At 37.4% G+C, this 22,166-nt stretch overlaps 2 protein-coding genes across 8 annotated transcripts in view; one reads left to right on the top strand and one right to left on the bottom strand.

Annotated features, from left to right (window-relative positions):
• Positions 1-22,166, bottom strand: part of MED12L (mediator complex subunit 12L) — a 338,115-nt gene that overhangs the window by 220,621 nt on the left and 95,328 nt on the right. For all 4 annotated transcript variants that reach the window (XM_032173854.2, XM_058427086.1, XM_058427087.1 and 1 more), the window contains exons 12-16: positions 18,685-18,816; positions 15,774-15,900; positions 13,314-13,528; positions 11,598-11,702; positions 10,588-10,764 (exon numbers count right to left, since the gene is read on the bottom strand). In XM_032173854.2, the coding sequence (XP_032029745.1) occupies positions 10,588-10,764; positions 11,598-11,702; positions 13,314-13,528; positions 15,774-15,900; positions 18,685-18,816 (756 nt within the window). The remainder of the gene's footprint in view (positions 1-10,587; positions 10,765-11,597; positions 11,703-13,313; positions 13,529-15,773; positions 15,901-18,684; positions 18,817-22,166) is intronic.
• Positions 1,013-6,484, top strand: GPR171 (G protein-coupled receptor 171). Of its 4 annotated transcripts, none has more exons than XM_032173869.2 (3): positions 1,013-1,125; positions 3,267-3,355; positions 4,817-6,484. In XM_032173869.2, exon 3 carries the CDS (start codon positions 4,870-4,872, stop codon positions 5,827-5,829), a length of 960 nt encoding a protein of 319 aa, XP_032029760.1. In that variant the 5' UTR covers positions 1,013-1,125; positions 3,267-3,355; positions 4,817-4,869; the 3' UTR covers positions 5,830-6,484. The 4 variants fall into 4 exon arrangements, with proteins under 4 accessions (XP_032029760.1, XP_032029761.1, XP_058283075.1 ...); XM_032173870.2 differs by having other exon boundaries at positions 1,033-1,125; positions 3,263-3,355; XM_058427092.1 differs by lacking the exon at positions 3,267-3,355 and having other exon boundaries at positions 1,033-1,125.

The following is a 22,166-nucleotide window of genomic DNA, read 5'->3' as shown; positions in this document are numbered from 1 at the left end:
CTAGAAAACTGACCAAGTATTATTAAAACAAACCAAAGCACCTACCAAGCCAATGAAGCATTAGAAGAAACCAGACCCTAAATTACCAGGCAATGGCTTTGCATTTACACATCAACTTTGAACCAGAAAATTCAGAACTCTTGAAAAGATGTTTGTTAGGTCCCCCACCATGCCAGGCTTTTCAAACATTCAATAAACATTAGTTCTGCCACAGACACAATGAACATTTAACCAATAACTTAAATACACGCTGTAGGGTTTCTTCACACACAATCTATTAATTACTAAATACTATTTCAATTCATTAGACTGAGTCAAATGGACAAATACTTATTACAAGTCTAATCTCATAAATTGAATATATAATATATTCTTCAATGAAAAATTATAAACTATAAAATAGTATGAAAAACATTTAAGTGGAAATACATAAGCATAGAAAAAATTTAAAACTTATTTACCAAAAATATTAACAGTAATTATCTCTCTGCATATTCCTTTTTTATTTCTATTTCCAGATTTTTCTATAATGAACACAAAATTAGATAAATAAAATATATACATTAGCTGACTCTAAAACACATCTTTTTGTTTACTTCTTTTTTTAATAATAGGTGTCTCAGCAGGAATAAAAACTGCAACTGTTTTTTAAATTTTAATTTTGAAATGCTGTGTTACTACGTATACTGAAGAAATATTTGCTTAAACACCTTATATCTTTAATTATTAATCCCCGTCAAGGCATAAACAGTGATATTCTTTGAAATCATTATGACACAGAACATATCTTGGATACTTTAAAAAAAAAGGCTAGGTACTAAAATAGACAAATGAAGATCTTTTCTCTAAAAAATATGACAAGCAAATTGCTTAAGAAAGCATACATGAAATTGTATATATGAAAAAAACTTCTTTAGGAGACTTTCATAAAGTTAAACTACTTGCAAACCACAGTTTCATCTACGTCAATATGCAACATTTTAAAACCACACAAAAAGGAAAGGAAATTTTTAGTAAAGCCAGCAGCCTGCAATGGGGCTGCTACTGCTGCGGCTAACCAAACAGCTCATGCTTCTCTGAAGACTTGCAGCAAGGCCTGCTGAGGCTCACAGAAGATAGCCCCAGGTATGTCTTTTTAAACACTTAATATATTCAAATGCTTTTCCATGGAAAACAAAATTGTGATTTTTCAGTATTTAAGACTTATAAGTAGAAAAAGCCAAGCTGTATAAAAAAGCATCGATTTTTAATCTCTAAATAGGTCCTGGCTGTGAATGACACTATAATTTTCTTATATCTGATGAACCCATTCATCTGTCTCCAAAAGATAGGATAATTGACACCAGACTGAATACCTAAGTGAGAATAACTATTCAGTAACTCAATCTTATAACTGGGTGGGGATAGAGGCCATGTTGTAGATCTTCACAACAGGGAACAACAGGCCTTAAGATGACTTTCCTCTACAAACATTACAATAGGTGATTTCAAGAAGATTCCACTGTGATTCCCATAGAAAATCTAATAAGCTTTATTTTGTTTTTGTTTTGTTTTGTTTTGTTTTTGAGGAGTCTCGCTTTTTCGCCCAGGCTGGAGTGCAGTGGTGCGATCTCCGCTCACTTCAACCTCCACATCCCGGGTTCAAACGATTCTCCTGCCTTAGCCTCCTGAGTAGCTGGGATTACAGGTGCCCGCCACCGCGTTGGCTAATTTTTGTATTTTTAGTAGAGACAGGGTTTCACCATGTTGGCCAGGCTGGTCTTGAACTCTTGACCTCAAGTGATCCACCCGCCTCGGCCTCCCAAAGTGCTGGGATTACAGGCATGAGCCACTGTGCCCAGACAGTTTATTTGTTTTCTAAGCAATGGGCACTCTATCCAAACTACAGAGACAGTTAAAATCTTGTATTGTTGTTGCTGGACTACTTCTGAGTATCTCACATTTTCACCGGTAAGTAACTGTCTGGTAAAATATTTATTAAGCACTTAGTTCTCAAACTTGTGACACAGAACACAGGATGTTATTATACAATAGTTTAACCTCTAATTTACATAAGCAAAAATTTTAAATAAACAGATTTGTTTTTCACTGCAGTTTAGACAAAAGTTCATGAACGCAAATGTGAGAAATGTGAGATGCTCCATGATTCTTGAGAATTACTGAATGATTAGTTACTCATTTCAAATAAATTTTTCACGTATGGTATATATCGTCAGCTCTAGCTACAGAGAAAATTAATCAAAAGAAATTACTCTAATTCTTCTCTTTACTGTATAAGTCTCATTGATACAATAGTCTTATTTTATAGTTGTGCAGGCAATGGAGCACTTAAAGAAACATATTATGTTACCATTATTATGTAATATTTGAAATAAAAGTGCATAAGCCAAAATCCTAGGGCCTTAGAAAGTAACAATAAGCAAAGATGTGACACTACATCAATGCACACGATTACTAGTTTTTCACATAAAGAAGAAAAGTATGTTCAAAATTCCGAAGTACAAATAAATGGTAACTATCCAAATTCATGGTCGCCAAGGACATCGGTAAAGCCTGGAGTAGCTTTCAGATGTGAGGAGCTTCCTTAAAGCTCTGGAATAAGCAGGATTCAGGAATAGGAAGGATAAACGCAGAGAGCTTAGAAGATGACCAATAAGAGCAGATCTTAGTCCTGCCTGAACATGCTGTGAAAGCTTGAGGAACACACCAGTGCCAGCCCTCAGTCTCCTCAACTGACTTGGGGATTAGACTACAGGCTATCGATAAAGTTTCCACCCATCCTTAAAATCCTATGACTCCAAAATTTCTATCACATGCAAAAATATAAAGGCAGGAAGGAACTGTATACAGAACAGTAGAGATCCCACCAATCCCAGTCTTAATCTGGGATGTAAGTTGAGATGGTAGAGAGAAACTAGGCTGTGGAAGCTTTGAGAGCAAAGTTGGTTTAAACTTATTGGATAGGGCCTAGGTTTTGTTTTTAAATGTGCGTGTGAGTGAGAGAGAGAGACAGAGAGAGAGTGTGTGTGTACGGCATGCGTGTGCGTGGCTGTATGCATAAAACATCAAAATATATGAAAAGCCTAAACTTATATTCTTAGTATTTTGGTAAAAAGTTAAAAATGAATAGTTTATTTCAGCTTTATTACATAAAAATTGTTTAGAACATAGTTCCTGCCCACACAGTAAGCCCTTAGTAAAGACTGGCAGATACAATAATAATCATTATCATTTCTATCATCATCTTATTATTATTATTGAGGCAGTGTTTTGGAGTGGTTTTGAATGTGATTCTGAGATCAGACTGACTGAGTTGGAATCCTGGCTTTATATCTTACCAGCTACACAACCTTGGGTAAGTAACCCCACTATGCCTCAATTTCCTCATCTGTAAAGTAGGGACAGTAACAACACCTAGCTTATGGAAATGACAAGAAGTTAAATAAGTACATGTAAAGTATTTAGCATAATGCCAGATACAAACCAACTGCTTATTTTCATCGAGTTTGGTAAAGAATGACATTATTCATGGACTCTAACGTGCTAACTCAGGTAGGGAAAGAGAAAGGGCATGTAGCCTTTAAGCAGCACTTGAATTTAGAAAGTTTTGTGTACATCTGCCTTATTCATCTGTTTGCATATATTATTTCATTACAAATGCACACAAAGGATCATTAACTAATTGGGGAAATTAAAATTTAAAAAGATGTCAGAAGTTTTATTCTCTTATTAAAGGGCACTTACAGAGTAGCTGATCTGGCCTTCTATGTTGGTCACTATAACTTACTATTTGCTTCTTCTAAAAAGGTTGTATTATAATATAAAATGTTTCCTTGCTAAAATACAAAAATAATCTTCAGGTCTTTAAAACAAAAGAACATTGTTTAAAATGCAAAAGGGGGACCCACACCAACAGGCAGCACCAGAAAGGTTACTAATGTACCCTTAGCTCTAAGCATGTCAGTTTGAATAGACCAGGTCACAGGGAGCCCTATCAGTTTAACTTGAGCTTACAAACCCGCTCAATGTTCCAGATTTGGGAGGGACATGACAAGATTTCACTGTCATTATCAGTGGTGATCACAGTAGTTCTAAGGGTATGTCTTATGCTTCTGGGCTTTTAACTGCTTCAAAACCCACAATGAAAGAAAAAAAAGCGACTCAAGTGTTGAAGTCAGATGTTTTGATACTAATATAAATAAATCTTTCTCTAAGGATTTTGTAACCAATGAACATACATCCATGTTCTGGTAGTTGTGGGTTTTTTTGTTTGTTTTTGTTTTTTTTTCTGTTTGTTTTTGAGATGGTCTCGTGACCAGGCTGGAGATTTTCCATCAACTCCTTACTTCCCCTGTTAGCCTGGGTTCTCCCAGCCTTAGGAGCCACATGAATCTATGGAAAACAAAACACTAAAACAAGAAAAACACCAGAAGGCCTCACTGAAAGCTCTTCATGCTCAACCACAACCCTAGTTTCCTCTTTCTACTTCTCAGAATCTCGGTTCACTTATCTCCTCTGCAAACTAACTTCCAACCCAACTGGTAACAAGAACTACCAGAATGGAAAAACCTGAGGTTGAAAATATCCCTAACAAAAGCAAACTGCATGGGATTTCCTGAAAGTCACAAAATCAGACAATAGAAAACCCAGGCATCTTCACAATCTAGTATGTTCTCACCAGGCCACATGGTCTGGTAAGTTCACCAATAAAATTCTAAGAACTAGAAAGACAATGGTATTGTGAAGACAAATGTCTTTTAAAGAAAATAGTTGCTAATTTTAATTACTAACCTCCCTTTCCCTGTTTCTTTTACAGAGTCTTAGAAATTTTTTCTTTTCAATAAGCAGTCATCCTTACTTTCCATCAAGATGACAAACAGTTCGTTCTTCTGCCCAGTTTATAAAGATCTGGAGCCATTCACGTATTTTTTTTATTTAGTTTTCCTTGTTGGAATTATTGGAAGTTGTTTTGCAACCTGGGCTTTTATACAGAAGAATACAAATCACAGGTGTGTGAGCATCTACTTAATTAATTTGCTTACAGCCGATTTCCTGCTTACTCTGGCATTACCGGTGAAAATTGTTGTTGACTTGGGTGTGGCACCTTGGAAGCTGAAGATATTCCACTGCCAAGTAACAGCCTGCCTCATCTATATCAACATGTATTTATCAGTTATCTTCTTAGCATTTGTCAGCATTGACCGCTGTCTTCAGCTGACACACAGCTGCAAGATCTACCGAATACAAGAACCTGGATTTGCCAAAATGATATCAACCGTTGTGTGGCTAATGGTCCTTCTCATAATGGTGCCAAATATGATGATTCCCATCAAAGACATCAAGGAAAAGTCAAATGTGGGTTGTATGGAGTTTAAAAAGGAATTTGGAAGAAATTGGCATTTGCTGACAAATTTCATATGTGTAGCAATATTTTTAAATTTCTCAGCCATCATTTTAATATCCAATTGCCTTGTAATTCGACAGCTCTACAGAAACAAAGATAATGAAAATTACCCAAATGTGAAAAAGGCTCTCATCAACATACTTTTAGTGACCACGGGCTACATCATATGCTTCGTTCCTTACCACATTGTCCGAATCCCATACACCCTCAGCCAGACAGAAGTTATAACTGATTGCTCAACTAGGATTTCACTCTTCAAAGCCAAAGAGGCTACACTGCTCCTGGCTGTGTCGAACCTGTGCTTTGATCCTATCCTGTACTATCATCTCTCGAAAGCATTCCGCTCAAAGGTCACTGAGACTTTTGCCTCACCTAAAGAGACCAAGGCTCAGAAAGAAAAATTAAGATGTGAAAATAATGCATAAAAGACAGGATTTTTTGTGCTACCAATTCTGGCCTTACAGGACCATAAAGTTAATTACAACTTTGAAAGAGAACAAAAAAAAAAAAACTGAGTACGAAAAAATACAGTTAGCTAGCAAATATGGACAGGTTTACTTAGAAATCCTGTTTCTAAATGCAAGTCAAGCTTTATTGTTAGGCTTGCTGCTACTCATTAGCCCAAATATTTGTACAAAAAACTAAAGAGTCTCATTGAATGAATGTAAAGTCCTGCAATATCCTTGGAATCCAAAAGAGGTCCATGACATAGACCCAAAGGTATTCATGAGCTATTCATTTAAATGCCTGGAACTGACTTCTTGATAAAAATATAAAAAATAATTTCCATGTAAGTTACCAGAAACCCCACCAGCAACATAATTTTAAAGCCTTTCAGATTACTTTTAAAAAATGCAGCTTACATAAAACAACTTGTGCCTATTTTATTTCTAATCCATCACTTCAAAAGATGGTAATCTTTCAGCTCATTACTCCTCCAATTTTTAATGTCGAATTTTTTCTAACACAATAACCAAAAGCTTTTATTTATAAAAAGGCTTGAAAAATATAGACAATCTTTAATGTATTATTTGTACTTATATTCTATCTGTAGGTTATAATAAAGGCTTCCTGATGTTAGTAATAATACATTTAGTGACTTCTCATTTCTATTTTGAAGTAACATGAAACACAGAGGCCCTATAACATTTCAGAGGGAGTTGTTAAGTTATACTAACTACTGAAACTAGTGTTTTGGAACTAGAAAATCACATCGATAGCACATCAATGGTAAAACAGCACCAGTCAGATGGTCTTTATAAAATAGATACACTGACTTCACATAGCAAGGCCATGTTAGGAATGTAGCACGCGCTGAGCTACTCAGTGCCACCCAGGTCCAGAAAGATGAGCCTGACTTCATGTAGGGCCCCAGTTTAAAGTATAGGTGACTCCAGCCGGGCATGGTGGCTCACACACTTTGGGAGGCTGAGGTGGGCAGATCTCAGGTCAAGGGTTAGAGATTAGCCTGGCCAACATGGTGAAACCCCGTCTCTACTAAAAATACAAAATTTAGCCTGGTGTGATAGTGTACGCCTGTAATCTCAGCTACTTGGGAGGCTGAGGCAGGAGAATCATTTGAACCTGGGAGGCAGAGGTTGCAGTGAGCTGAGATTGCACCATTGCACTCCAGCCCGGGCAAAAAGAGTGAGACTCTATCACAAATAAATAAATAAATAACAATAAAGTATAAGGTGACTCCAGCTCTCAGAGTCACAACTCTGATCAAATTCTCTCCACTGCTGGTGATGCAGAAAGAATATACAGCATTAAATAAAAGACTTATTAGGAAAAGGAATACTGGAAAAATCTAGATAAGCATACATGATGACTTTGTGTTTTTTATTTCATTAGTAAAATAAGCCCATATAAAAATAGCTGGTAAATCCATTTGCATTAGCTGCAATGATGAAGAAATGGTGTTCCTGGAAGCTAGGAAAACAACTTTGATTCCAAATTCATTTTTGCATTTCACAAATTATTTTCTAAAGCTTGAAAATCCTATCTACAATTCCATAAATATATTCTGACTCTGCAGTGAATAATAAATGAGAAAATGCATGAAGTGCCTATTATAAAACGTACAACAAGATAATGCTATACAATTCTAGCTAGCTAATGGTAATGACAGAAACTCCAGCAGCCTCACACATCTGACACAGTGTAAATGACTTACCTCAGTGGCAGGCTGGCAGAATGCCTATCCACTAGAACCTGTGTTTGCTGGTAGTCTAGGAAACATGGTTCACTAATGGGCAGATCAAGTATTATTCACAGAATGCATCATGAAACTACTTTATTTTTCTGAATCTTTGGTCAAGCCCCCCTTAGTCCTCTTCTCCTTGGTCCTCATTTAGTAGGGCCCCATAGGAGAGATGGGGAGATGGAAAACACTTTTCTTAACCATATTTGTATAGTTTCCTCACATGCAATGAGAAGCTAGTCAGATTTTCTCTTTTTATTAAGGGAAAAAAAAAAAAACAGTAGCATTTCTAAAGTCAGTGTTATATTAGCATATCCTTTGGCTTCTTCTGAATTGAATTCATGGTAACAGGGAGTTTAGGGAAACCAGTGGTGGAAGGCTATTAAAAAATGTATCCTACACTATCAATTGTCTAGCAGTTCTTTCATGAATTGTTATAGTTAAATTATCTCATGATTCATTATGACACATGGTCAATGAAAATCATTTAAGCTCTTTCTTCCAAGGAAGTAGAATGTTAAATGCAGGGAAAGGCTGTAAAACCAAGGTCACAGGAACAACAGAATAAAGAAGCTGAGGCTTAGTGTCCAGCTCTGACACCCAGACACCTGGGAGAGAGACATGCAAAGCTCTGTTTACCCAAGAAAGGAACACATAACCCTCAACCACTCAACCAGTTTCAACCACTTTCAACATTTTGCCATCTTTGCTTAATTTCTCACCCCCCTTAATTCTTTCTTTTAAGTAAACTTTTTATTAATTTCCGATTTGCAGAGAAGTTGCAAAATAGTACAGAGAGTTCCATACGCCATTCAGCCAGTTTTCTCTAATGTAAATGACTTAAGAGAACCACAGTACATTTGTTGAAACTAAGAAGTTAACATTGGCATATTACTATTAAATAAACTCCGGACATTAATATTGTCTCCCTTTTTTACCCTGAACATTTTAAAAACAAATCCCAGACATCATGATAGCTCATCTATAAATTCTTCAGGATACATCTCTAAAATACAAGGCTACCCTTTCTGCTCCCCTAAATAAACTGTGAGATTATTCCACTATATTATAAATGAATAATGTCCATAGGCAACAGTTGAAAAGTATAGATATTATTCAGGCAGTGATAAATGAGAACAAACTTTGGCAAGTTTTGACATATCCCTGGACACAGAAAAATTAACAAAAAATGGATTAATTGTAATAAGGAAAAAAATATGGGTTTGATAATTTGACAAGTTCTGAAATGGCCCTGGACATAGAAAAATTACAAAAAAAAAAAGAGATTTTAACTGTCGTAAGAAAAAAATATATGAGTTTGGTAATTTTGAAAGTCATTTCAGGAGATATTCCAAAATATCAAAATAAATAAATAAATCAATAACAGAATACTTAGTTTTGCAGATCAAAACTCCTAGAAGACACCCAGAAAGTAACATAATACACCTACAATTACTTTTTCTTTTTTTTTTTTTTTTTTGAGACAGAGTCTCGCTCTGTTGCCCAGGCTGGAGTACAGTGGCACGATCTCAGCTCACTGCAAGCTCCGCCTCCCAGGTTCACGCCATTCTCCTGCCTCAGCCTCCCGAGTAGCTGGGACTACAGGCGCCCATCACCACACCTGGCTAATTTTTTGTATTTTTAGTAGATATGGGGTTTCACCATGTTAGCCAGGATGGTACTGATCTCCTGACCTCATGATCCGCCCACCTCGGCCTCCCAAAGTGCTGGGATTACAGGCGTGAGCCACTGCACCCGGCCCAATTACGCTTTTTATATGTAAAAGTAACACTCAATGAAAAAAAATGACTCACTGAAATTGTACTTAAAATAAAAATCCAGAAAAAAAGTTAGTGAATCCAAGAATAAACTCTTTTTTCAAATTTTGACCTAATTTTTATTTCTAATATTAAGAAACCAATTTTGTTACCCTTTAGAATAAAGCACATCACTTTGCTAAGATTCAAATGGTAAGTTTCCTGCCAAGCATTTCCCATTTGCTATACAATTCTTAAATTCAACCAGTCCAAATCTGAGCCTATCTTGTACAAGCCTCTATGAAGTCTTACCCAATTTTTCAACTAAAACGCTCTTGTTCTCTCCAATACTCATTCTTTGAGAGTGGAAGGGGCCCAGAAATGTCAACTGGCTCACCTTCCAGTGAGAATTTGAGTTTTTACTCAATTATTGCACGTATTTGAGTGCTTGCCATTTATAGATGTTTGTCTCCCGTCTTTCCTATGCCTCAAAATTCTTACTGACATTTGTCTTCCGTCTTTCCTATGCCTCAAAACTCTTACTCACTACAAGTACCTACCATAATACAGTGCACATAAAATCTACTCAGTAAATTTACTTTCAAATTAAAACACATTTACGCCTGGCACTGTGGCTCACGCCTGTAATCCCAGCACTTTGAGAGGCCTAGGTGGACGGATCACCTGAGGTCAAGAGCTCGAGACCAGCCTGCCCGAAATGGTGAAACCCTGTCTCTACTAAAAATACAAAAAATTAGCCAGGCGTTGTGGCGGGTGCCTGTAATCCCAGCTACTCGGGAGGCTGAGGCAAAAGAATCACTTGAACCTGGGAGGTGGAGGTTGTCGTGAGCCAAGATCGTGCCACTGTACTCCAGCCTGGGCAACAGGAGCCAAACTCCGTCTCAAAAAAAAAAAAAAAACAAAAGAAAAAAAGCACATTTAGATATCACCTGCAGTGACTCAAATGCTTTTTAATAAAAGGATACTAATATAGAAAATTTCATTTTCTAAATCTAATTAGCCACTAATATCACTACAAATTTGGACAGCATCAGTACATAAGCTTAAGATCAGAATTAGAACAGAAGCAGGAGCAAATGCAAAAAACTCACCTGCTATCATTATGTATTAGTCAAGAAAACAGTTGAATAATCTGATGTTTAACAGTTATTGATCTTATAATAAAATAATCAGGGTTTAGATTAACTGAAGCAATGACTTACCAGAGGTATAGGAAAATGTGTTGCATACTGTAAGTGGCGAAGGAGGTCGTAATTAGATGGAAAAATTAATTCCCTTGGCTTTTCCCTCTTCACCAACTTCTCACAATTAACTGACATTCTTCTGCCCAAGGAAGTGTTGGCATTCTCACAGGATTCTCCAGGCATAGGAGAAAAAATCTAAGTCATGTAAAACAAATGTTGGAGATTGTAAATGAAAGACAGCAAAACCAAACCACAGTGCTACATACCAAAACACAGACATAAGACACTTATACACCTTTTCCCACTTAACCACTTGGCAAAAAAAAATGAAGAAATTTTGTTAATTTCCACAAAATTCATATTCAGATCAGTATGAATCTGTGAGCATCACCCTCCATTTTCCAGATGAGAAAATGACAACCACACACATAAGAAATGTGTCTACACTACCTGGAAAGCTAAAGATAAAAGCAGAATTACGGGTAAGTGTTTTCCTCATAGCGCTACATTTCCTACAGAAACATATACATAATAATAAACTAGTAAGACTAACGAATAATAGACATAAAGGTTTCGGTCTGTACTCCAAACAATATTTTTTTAAAGTTATATATTGTGATTCACAAGGAAGAACACATCATAATTATATTGAAATAAAGTAGAAGAATGTATAATAAGCCCAAAGCCACCAAAGCTATTATACAGAAGCTGAAGATATACATAGCAAATCAACACAGACTGTCATGGTGAAACTACATTCACGCATTAATGAGATGATGATGAGCTCAAAATGAACAAAAAAGTTAGACAGCCAACTAGGAGGACAGGAGTGTTAGAATTTACAGAGTACGACATGTAACCAAAACTGAGGATGACCCGATTGTGTCAGATGATAGTTGTACCAAAGGAGGAATATGGCAAGAGTACATATCACAAATGTCATTCTGAGAACACAGAAGGATCGAGACAGGCTAGGATGGGAGCGGGTTAATTCTTAATTGTCAATAAGAATCAAAGATCGAACCTACTGGAAATTCCGAACCAAAGTCAGTTTTAAAGTCACTCTTGTCTACTTCATCAAAAATGTTAGTGGTTCCTGAGTCAATGCCCATATGCGCCATAATACTCTGTTCCTGATAATCGCCAGAGAAAGAAAGTAACATTGTAAGTTTTGGAGTTCATCAAGAAACTGAAGCTAAAACATGATAGTGGGATTTTTAACCATCTCTGTCTTTTGTTCCCCGTATTGTTTTCTTCCCCGCAAACTGAAGGAAGCTTTAAGACATGCCTTGCTTTGAACAGTCACATTTTTTTCCCTCATCATGAGAAAATTTAACTTCCATGGTATTTTAAGAGAAGAGCACACAAACATCCGGATTAAAAACAAGCATCCACAATTTCCTTCCTTGGGCTATTTCCTATCACATACTTTAATCGACTCTTCTTATTAAGAAAAATTTAAGACTATATCTGAAATATAAGACACATTAATATCTATAGAATAGAAAAGAAAAAGCAGGAGGATAGAAAACATGTAAACAGGTAAAGGAACTTCAGTTTTTAGCCCTGTAATTGCTACTGTCAATAAATTAAGAAAAGTGTTTAAATATTTTTAACCCGACACCATTTTGAAAACAAACCTTAACAGTATGAACTATGAATCCATGTTTGCAATTCTAACATCAGGTTTTTAATTATAAGTATAGCTACTGTTTTAAAAAATAATGGTATATGCCTAAACTGTAAGGTTGTTTTTTTGTGGTTTTTTTTTTTGGTTTTTTTTTGAGACAGTTTTGCTCTTGTTGCCCAGGCTGGAGTGCAATGGCGCAATCTCGGCTCACTGCAACCTCCACCTCCCGGGTTCAAGCAACTCTCCTGCCTCAGCCTCCCGAGTAGCTGGGACTACAGGCATATGCCACCATGCCCGGCTAATTTTGTATTTTTGGTACAGACAGGGTTTCTCCATGTTGGCCTCAAACTCCCACCTTCAGGTGATCTGCCCACCTCAGTCTCCCAAAGTGCTGGGATTACAGGCATCAGCCACCGTGCCCAGCCTAAACTGTCAGTTTTTAAGCAATTGTCACAAGTTCTCGTCATTTTCTACAACTTCCTATCACCGCCTCCATCTTTTTTGCCTTGAAAATTTCAGTATCTGGAACAATATTCAAAATACCAGAATTTGGCAGAAAATTATAAAGTCACACTCATAGCATAAAATAATTTGTTGAAAAGGACACTTCTATAACATTTGAGAAATAGAGATTAAACTTTTAATTAACTAAAATAAAAATATGTGTTGTGACTAACAAAGAATTTCCCATTATGAATAAAAGAGTGATATAAGTAATGAATGATACATTAGGGAAAAGATGATTCTTAGAATGAAAACTCAGCTGACACTTAAAGGTCAAAACAAGTCCAGTTTTGAGATACAATGTTAAAGAAAAACAAGAGATTAGAAACATCTAGAACTGAAAGTATATAATTCCAATCCTATGAAAAATGTTACGGCCTGTCAGATTATTTTCATCCCAGTTTTATAGTATCCAAAGGGAAATTCTGGAAGACATAAGAAGCTACGGTGTAAATATCTTTCCCACTTGAGAAGTAGAGATAAATAACCACTGGGGCAAAAGAATACAATGAAAAGCCATCACTCTTCTACCACTACATGACCCATTTGAACATGTTTCCCAGTAGAGTTTAGTTTCTGCAGGAGTGGGGCATCATATCCAGGGCCATACCTCCATTTTCACATCATGGTCCTTTGAATAGTGTTCGTCTGCATTTTCCCCTACTGGTGACCGCGGCCGGGTTGAGGCAGTGACTGACAAATCTCCTCGAGATATGAGGGTACACATGTATGCGTCATGGGAGAAGACGTCATGGCGGATGAACTCGCAGAAGAGCAGCACCAGGTTCACAAATTCCACCTTTTCACATTCACTGTTTGGGTCCGCTATAGAGAAACAAATTCAATGAAGAATTCCTTGAGAAGGTGGTAGAAAAAAACTAATTACTAAGGCTTAATATTTTCATTACTTTTCACAATCTTTTTGGGGGGAAAAAAAGATCTATTGGAAGATTTACTGAGGCACTAGCATTTTGGGCAGAACTGACAGGCAGGTTTTGATTGTCCCACCATAATTGAAAAATATCCAGTATGGTAAACATGATTACAAGTTTAAAGACAGTAGTCCTGGCTGGGCGCAGTGACTCACACCTGTAATCCCAGCACTTTGGGAGGCTGAGGTGGACAGATCCCCTGAGGTCAGCAGTTCGAGACCAGCTTGGCCAATATGGTGAAACCCCGTCTCTACCAAAAATACAAAAATTAGCTGGGCATGGTGGCGGATGCCTGCAAGCCCAGCTACTCGGGAGGCTGAGGCAGGAGAATCGCTTGAACCCAGGAGGCGGAGGTTGCAGTGAGCCAAGATCACACCACTGTACTCCAGCCTAGGCGACAAGAGCGAAACTCCATCTCAAAAAAAAAAAAAGAAGATAGTAGTCCTTAATAGCCATTCAAGTACTAATGTAAAAAAGCAAAATTTCAGGATCAGAAAAAAAGACAGCAGGATTAGACTGCTGTCCTCTGGTTTTACTAATAAAACAGTTCATGACTGCTTTTTCTAGCTTGAGTGTATCTGTGCAGTTGTGAGAATATGGGTGCACATTTTCAAAGGAGATTTTACAATTGAACCACAATTTAAATGGTGTTTGAAAAAAATGTAAGCAGGATCCACTAAAAAGAAAAAGGAACAACTGAATAAAAAGAACACAAACATGGAGCTCTGCAGATTATTTTTATTCATAACTAGCCTATTTAACTCACATTATGACTTTCAATATTGTCACTGCACTCTAAAGTTTTGTGACTACACCTTTAAGATAAGATTCAAAATTTGTAAGATGAACCTGCAAAGCTCAATCCTTGGTACCATCACATTCACAAACACCAATAGGAGACACATTTACCCAAGGAACATTAAGCTCATTTCCCTAAACCCTGAACCTAAATGTTTCCTCTTGCTCACTACCAAACTCAGTGATGAGCAGCCTCTCTCAGAGAACAGATCAGCTTTTTCTGACAGAGAGTAAATGAGACGAACTAGCAAAGACACAGGAGTAAGGAGTTTTTCCTAAAGAGAGAAAAAGAATGGGGAAGAAACGAGGGAAGCAAAGGGCAAATGTCTGTCTCCCCCAGGGTACAAGGTAAGTTAGAACTGCTAACTTCATGCCTGACAATATATTTTCCGCTATCAGGGATCTCTTCCGTCCTTTCACTTTTCTGCTTCCTTTTCCATGAATTACTCCTCCCTATATTCCAACCACTAGATTAGCTCCAGCACTTGCTCTCCTTCTAGCCTAGAAGCCACCAAATAACTGAGAGAGCCCCTTGTCTCAAAGAACCTCACCTGCAGGTCTCACTCAACCCAAAATGAGGCCCCTCCTCAGAGGACTCAGAAGAGTACTGTTTGTTGTTACTTTACCTCTTTCTTCACAAGCATCTTCCACTTCCTCAACCTTTTTCTCCTCCTTTCTATTGCTTTTGACTTTTTGCCATTTTTCTGTTACCTTAAGATCCTCCCTGTTGCATTCTGTCATATGAAAATCTCAGAATAATTTCAAGCCTACATAGCTCACAAAATATTTCAAAAGCGTTCACCCACAGTCTGAACCCACTGGGTGACTATTTCAGAAACCCTCAACTCCTCACTATAAAGGCAAAAAAAAGGGCTTGAGATGACATAAACATCCCAGAGAGTATAGTGAAGCAGCCAGGCATTTATAAATTACTTCCTTGTACCATGTCTCTGGCTATAGAGTACCGTTGCTTGATTCCCCCCACCCCCATGTTTAAGAGCAGGAACTAGAAAATCAGAAATATAAAAAAACTACTAAAAAAGAGAAAATTCCAAATCACAATCAATATACAGACAAATGTCACAAGACCTTACTTCCTTACATGAAGGAGTGAGGTGACTTTTAAAAATTATTTTAAAGTCTTTGAAGCTTGACTGATTTTAAAATTGCCTAAAAGTCTCCATTAAAAAACATGCCACAAAATTTTGCTCAGTAAAACGTACATTATATTCAGTGCCAAGAATATTAAATAAGATCTAAATTTTTAAAAAAGGAATCAGAAAAAAAAAAAGATCAATCCCTTATTTAAGATCTAGAGGCAAAGAGCTTTCTCTACTTACACAAAGAGGGGGCCTGTGTATCTAAAAACCTTAACAGCACGTTCTGGAAAACAGGCAAACTGGATCCAGCAAGAGAGGATGAAGAAATAGACTCCTTCTCATCTAAGACTTCTGATTCACCACATCTCTACAGATTAAAAATAAATAACAAAGTTAATTACAGAAGTATAGTCATAACAGATCATGAATTTGTTTATTTTTTATTAACATTTAAGTGCTCAGGTAAAACATGTAAAATTAATTGATATGTCTGTACTTATTTAAGGGACCATGCATCTTAGGTGAATATAATTTCTAAAAGTTGGAAAACACTCCCCCAGAACAACTCAAAGGATTTCAAAAACACCCCTGAAAAACATTATTCATGTGAATTATAAACTCTGCACAGTATTAGATGAGTGCCCACTAAATATATTACGGTACAACAAACTATTCATTATCCCTATGCAAAATTGCTAAAAATAATTTGAGGTTGTCTTCATTTTTAAATCCTTCATGTTTAACTATATTCTCCCTGGAAAATATTGGGGCATATATTATTGAATTGTTTTTGTCAGAATGGTTTATTTATTAGTGTTTTTGGAGAAACATGGTGTCAAACAAGAATGCTAACATAATTCCCCTAACAATATTCTTTCACTTACTCATCACATTCCGCCAATAAGATCTCTCAGAACCTCTGGGAATGTCCACAGTTCATGAAGTACCTCTAGGGAAGTTATTTAACTTCTATTTTCTTAAAGACAGAATTTACACAAGACCAGAACCTTGTTTTCTATTCTTTGTTATATTCCTTTGATCATTCCCATTTTCATTACTCTTTAATATCAAGATATTAATTATGTTAAGAATATCATTATTTTTCCAATCTATTCTCTCTTTGTGAAGGTCAAATTTTAAAGACAGTGATGTTTAACAAAAAAATCAATTATTTTAAATATCTCTGAAAGAATACATTTTTAGATATGGATACATTTAGGCTATTAAAATTACAAGGTAATCTATATGTGAACCTCTTCTGAAAGTGAAATGTGTATGTTTGTATGTCTGGAATACAGGCAGGAGAAAAGCAGTGTAAAAAAACACATATGCAATACAGAAGGAGCAATGAAATATTTGGGAAATTTCATTTTAGCTGCTGAAATTTATGGACTGCAATTCACCATAGAATAGTCCAACTATTCATAATGTATGGAAGAAAAGCAATGAAAGCTTTTCCTAATTTGCACACTGTACAATGGGTCATTTAGCTTACACCTTAACATTAATATCTTCAAGCCCCAGTTTCAACAATATGATCTTTCATTTTTGGTGAATACAACTTTCCTAACAGGAAGAGAAAAATGTCTATAAAATGTTCTTCCTATTTCATTTTTACTAGCTTCACAAGAAGGAGGTGTATTATCAGCAACACAGAGAGCCAGCTAAGGCTCATCCAGTCATGCAACAAACACCTTCTGAGCATCTACTATGCAATGAGCACTATTCTGTGCCAAGGAAACAACACTGAACAAGATGAGTGAGCTTTCTGCTGTCCAGCTCACCTTCTAGAGGGGGAAGGTAGGTTAAATAATAAGCAGATTAACTAGATGAATGTGCACTGTAACAAAGTAAAAACAGTGACGTGAGAAAGAGTGCTTGAGGGGTAGAACACTGTTAACTTTGATTACGTGGTGATGGAAGACCTTCCCCAGGTGACACATGTTGAGCTAGGAATGCTGGAAAGGAAGGGACACTTCTTGAGATGGGAATGCCAGGAAGAGGCTGGCCATGCAAAGACTAGGGAACAGAGTCTGCCACCTAGAAGGAACAACAAGAGCAGAGGCCTCTAGGTGACAGTGTGTTTTGTGTATTGAAGGGGTAGAAGTACCAAGGTGAATGGAGCTGTGACCCTGGGGAGAAGGGCACAAGATGAGGTGGAAAAGGCAGGTGAGGTAGCGCAGGAGATGCTGCAAAGGCTACAGTCAGGAGCCACAGAGAGTATCAGTAAGGAGACAATGTGATCTATTTACATTTCGAAAAGATGGGCAGTTGCTGTGTAGAGGAAGCAGAGAGATGAGGTAAGATGCCTCAAAGTTGCCAGGTGAGAGATGACAAGGACCTGGTCAGATGATATACACACATTCCCCATAGCCATCCCTGCTAACAGTCACAGGCAGAAAAGAAGGCCTGCTTAAAAAATTTCCCTCAACAAAAGCTAATGTTGACAAACTTAGTTTTGCTTTTTCCCTTATAATTTACTTCCAAGGCTTTAATTGCTCTGTCTGGGGCCAGAATATAATCTCAAAAGCAATACAAATCGGTATTTATAATATTATAATCATAACTGCCTCAAGAAAGTATATCCAAATCCACTAAAATATGTAGTTGTAAATTTCATAAAAGTTGGTATATCTTATACACATTTGCACATGTATACTGCACATGTGTGTGTATGTTGTGTGTATGCATATTTCAATATAGCAAAGAAATTTCCTTTTTCTAAATCAGATGCTAAAATTGTATTATTTTATCTTTTATTTATTTACTTTTTTAGAGACAGAGTCTCACTCTATCAACCAGGCTAGAGTACAGTGGCATCATCATAGCTCACTCCAGCCTCAAACTCCTGGGCTCAAGAGATTTTCCTGCCTTCTCCTCCCAAAGCACTGGGATTATAACAGGTGTGAGCCATTGTGCCCAGCCTAAAGTTTTATTTTAAAAGATACCATTTTTAAATTAGTTCAGAATATAAACGGCTGCATCAATTTAGAGAGATTCTACTATGACAATCTTATGTGAATTTTTTACATCCTCCCTTTTTCCCTCAAGAGCGAAAGAATAACATAATGAGGGTAAGAGAAAACAATCTTCCCCAAAACAGTAGTTTTACATTAGGGCATTCAACAAGCAGAAAGAAAATGGAACCTACCTCTGCCTCAATTTCTGCTTGCCTCTTCTCCAGGAGTTTTGCCACAGCCATGGCCCTGTGCTTGCCAGACCGTTTGCAGCTCACAGCCCATTCACATAACAGCGTCACCACAGCTTCATCGTTGGGCGCAACCTAGTGACCAACAGAGAGGGGTACCAGCCACATCAAATGAAACATTCACCCAGCAAGAGGCAGGAAGCAAGCAAGGGAATATCTAACACTTTAAAGCTTTTTTCCGTGTTTTATTATAGTAGCTTTAGAAAGCGCTTCCAAATCATTTTTAATTGAAATACAAAGACTAAACCTATACAAGGAAAGAAATCACTTACGCTGAATCTGTGACAATTCCAAAAGAATTAGAGCTTCCCTGTGGATACCTTCACTTACACAGGGACACAACCTAGCCCCAACTACTCTCTAGTACTCAAATTTCAAAACCAAACAGTAAGGGAAAAAACAACCACTGACTGCCAAGAACAGCTGTCACAAAGTCAAAGTACATCACTCTACTGTTGGCACCCTCAGGCCCCCCACTCACTCAATGCCTCATTCAGTAAATAATTCTAACAAGCCAGCTTATCCAGTGACCCACTCCAATACAAAATTAGAAGGAACAAACCAGAGGGGAGGCTGGAACGCTGGTAAAACACCCGTCCCAATGGAAATAACAAACATGAAAAATGACAGCCCAGCACCAAAAAGAACCAACAATGAAGGGCAGACACAGTCAACCAAGGACAGCAGTCAGGTCTAAGTAGGGCTCAGCATGGTGACCAGAACTGTCAGCCACAGTTGCCATGGCCTAGAAATAGGCACCAGCGACTGAGGATGAGGGGATGTTGGGGACCCAAATGACATGAGTCACGGATGGGGGTGCAGGGAGTGGTGAGCAGGGAAGATGGTACTTCTGTGCGATCTGTCCTTTCCTTTTAGAGGATCCACGCCGATCAACAGGACATCAACTACAAGCTTTTAATATGTCCCCGTGGGTGTAAACATTATGCCAGAAAAACTAGATAATCGCAGCATTAGCACTACAGGCTATGTGGGAAGTTAATACTTTAGAATCCATAAACTCAATTAAGATTACGATATGGCTATGAGCACACTCCACGGAAGAACATACATACATACACGCATGAACTTAGCACATTTTGGAATGTCTGTGCAGTCTGACAAGCCATCTAAGAATCCCAGAACAAGTATCCCTGATCAGCTGTAGATGCTAGCAAACAATTCAGATCATGAAAATCAGTTTATTCCAAGATTTTTATTCATCGTACCCTAAATTTTGTCATTTAAACCCATGTTTACTCAAACCAAAGAAATGAGTTACCTGAGGTAGATACCTCAAAGGGAGCTCTGTTTTCCTAATTTAAAACAAGAGAAGTAACTCAATTGAAAGAAATGTTTGAACATAACATGTAAAACAGAAAGTAAACTGGGAGGATTTTCTGCCCAGATTCACTCTAACCTATATAAACATAAAAATATAGAAGTTAATCCAGTGAAGGACCACATGCTTATAGGTTTAGAACATTAAAGATAACAAAAAGTTACCCTAAAAATACTGCTTTCAGTTTGTATTAATCTAAGCAGTAATATGCATCATATCGACATTTACACAGATTTTTTTCTCCTGCATCTTCAAGATTACACTAAAATGTGCTACAAGAAAAGAAACAGGTGATTTTAAAATTTAAAAACTTCTTGTCCCACTAAAGATTTTATGTGAGATTTAATATCTATGTGAAATTAGTGAGACATATAGAGGAACTGTATGTGATCAGTAATGTCTCAACAACTATGTGGGAGAACAGATCTCTTCAGATCTACTGAATGAACTACAACAAAAGAGAAGTCAAAACAAATCACATTACCACATCCCTTTCCAAAACAACAGCTAGTGTGCCCACATCATCTCTGAGAAAACAAACACAAACTCATCACACACGACACTCTGAAGATCCATAAACCAAGCACAGCGTACACACAGCATACACGATTCTGAAAAGGCAGGAGAAAGACAAATCTGATCTGGCCACTCATAATGTGCATGAGTGTTCGGTACTGTCAGGGATAGGAAGGCACATTTTCTTGCTCAAGAAGCTTACACTCAACAGATAAGAACCAAACAGCAAACACAGAGCAGAATAAGAGGCTCTATACGCTGCACATCAACAGGGACAATCCAGGGAAGGTTTTACGAGAGGCATGGTCTTGAACCTTCATATAGTCACACTGTTAACTAGGGTTTTATCCAGAGAGAAGACTACAGGAGGTTCTTATTTTCTGCTTTTATCATGCAAAAGAAAAACACTGTTTCTGTTTTGGGGAAAAAAAAAATGTAAACAGGCGTTGGAGGAAAAATATCAGATTTTTGATAAATAGAAAACAAAATGTAAAGGGCAGAAAAGACCTATCTAAACATAGTGGAAATCATATGCTTTCCTGCAGCCTTGGGGTATAACATCCACTTACACAACTATGTGCTAGGCACTGTGTTCTGCCCTATTTATATATATGATCTCATTTTACCCTTACAGAAACCTGGAAGTAGTTATCCCAACTGTGACGAGAGGCAAGCTAAACCCATGCCTCTAGCCCCAAACTCACCCCTAAGCTACTAAAACCCATCCGCTTCCTGGGCACCTCCACCTGCTGACCACAATCACCTGATCCCAAACTAATCTCATCCTACCCCTCAAATGCATTTCTTGTCCTGTATACTTTCTCTTAGAAAATGGCATCGCCATTCAGGCCAGAAAGCTGAGAGTCCTTCTCTCTCCCCAGCCGCATTCTACCTACACTCCAGTTTGAGCGCCTCAGACATGCTAAGCCCACCTCCACCTTGGGCCTCAGTGTTGGCAGCCCCTGCCCTCCAGTGCATTCCTTACCCCCCGAGTTTCACAGAACAGCCCCTTCTCTGCCCTAAAATCTGGAGGATTCAGGCTGACCAGAGGCTCCCTGGCCGCCCTTGCAAACGTCATGCTATTTCATTTGCTTAGCAGTGAATGCTGATATCTGAAAATGTTTTCTTCACTTATTTATAATCTTACTGTCTGCATTCTCTCACTAGTAAACAAGGATTTTAGGTGGGAACATCATGAATAAAGCCATTCAGCAGGCCTACTTACAGAAATCCTATGAATGACAAAAAAGAAACTCATTCTAATTTAGGGCAAATATTGGGTTTATCTTATGGCATACATCCAACAGCAGTCTGAACGAATTTTAAAAAGTAAAATACGGAAGCACTTTTATAGTATCTAGAGCATTCACAATCATTTTCAATCAGCTTGCTCTAATCTCTAAATTATGCTCCTGGAGATGCAAAGAAAATAAGCAGAGACATTTTCTCTCTCCTAATTCATATAATCTTCACTCCTTTAGGTGTCTTGTCATCTCAAGCAGCTTTAACTTACCTCATTAAAAAAAATAATAATTTAGCTAAATTAAAATGTTCTTTTTACATTTTCATG

This window comes from Hylobates moloch, unplaced genomic scaffold, assembly GCF_009828535.3.
Source record: "Hylobates moloch isolate HMO894 unplaced genomic scaffold, HMol_V3 SCAFFOLD_13, whole genome shotgun sequence".
In the NCBI taxonomy this organism is placed as follows: domain Eukaryota; kingdom Metazoa; phylum Chordata; class Mammalia; order Primates; family Hylobatidae; genus Hylobates; species Hylobates moloch.
The sequence above is the reverse complement of the archived record's forward strand: the minus strand, read 5'-3'. Positions and strand labels throughout refer to the sequence as shown.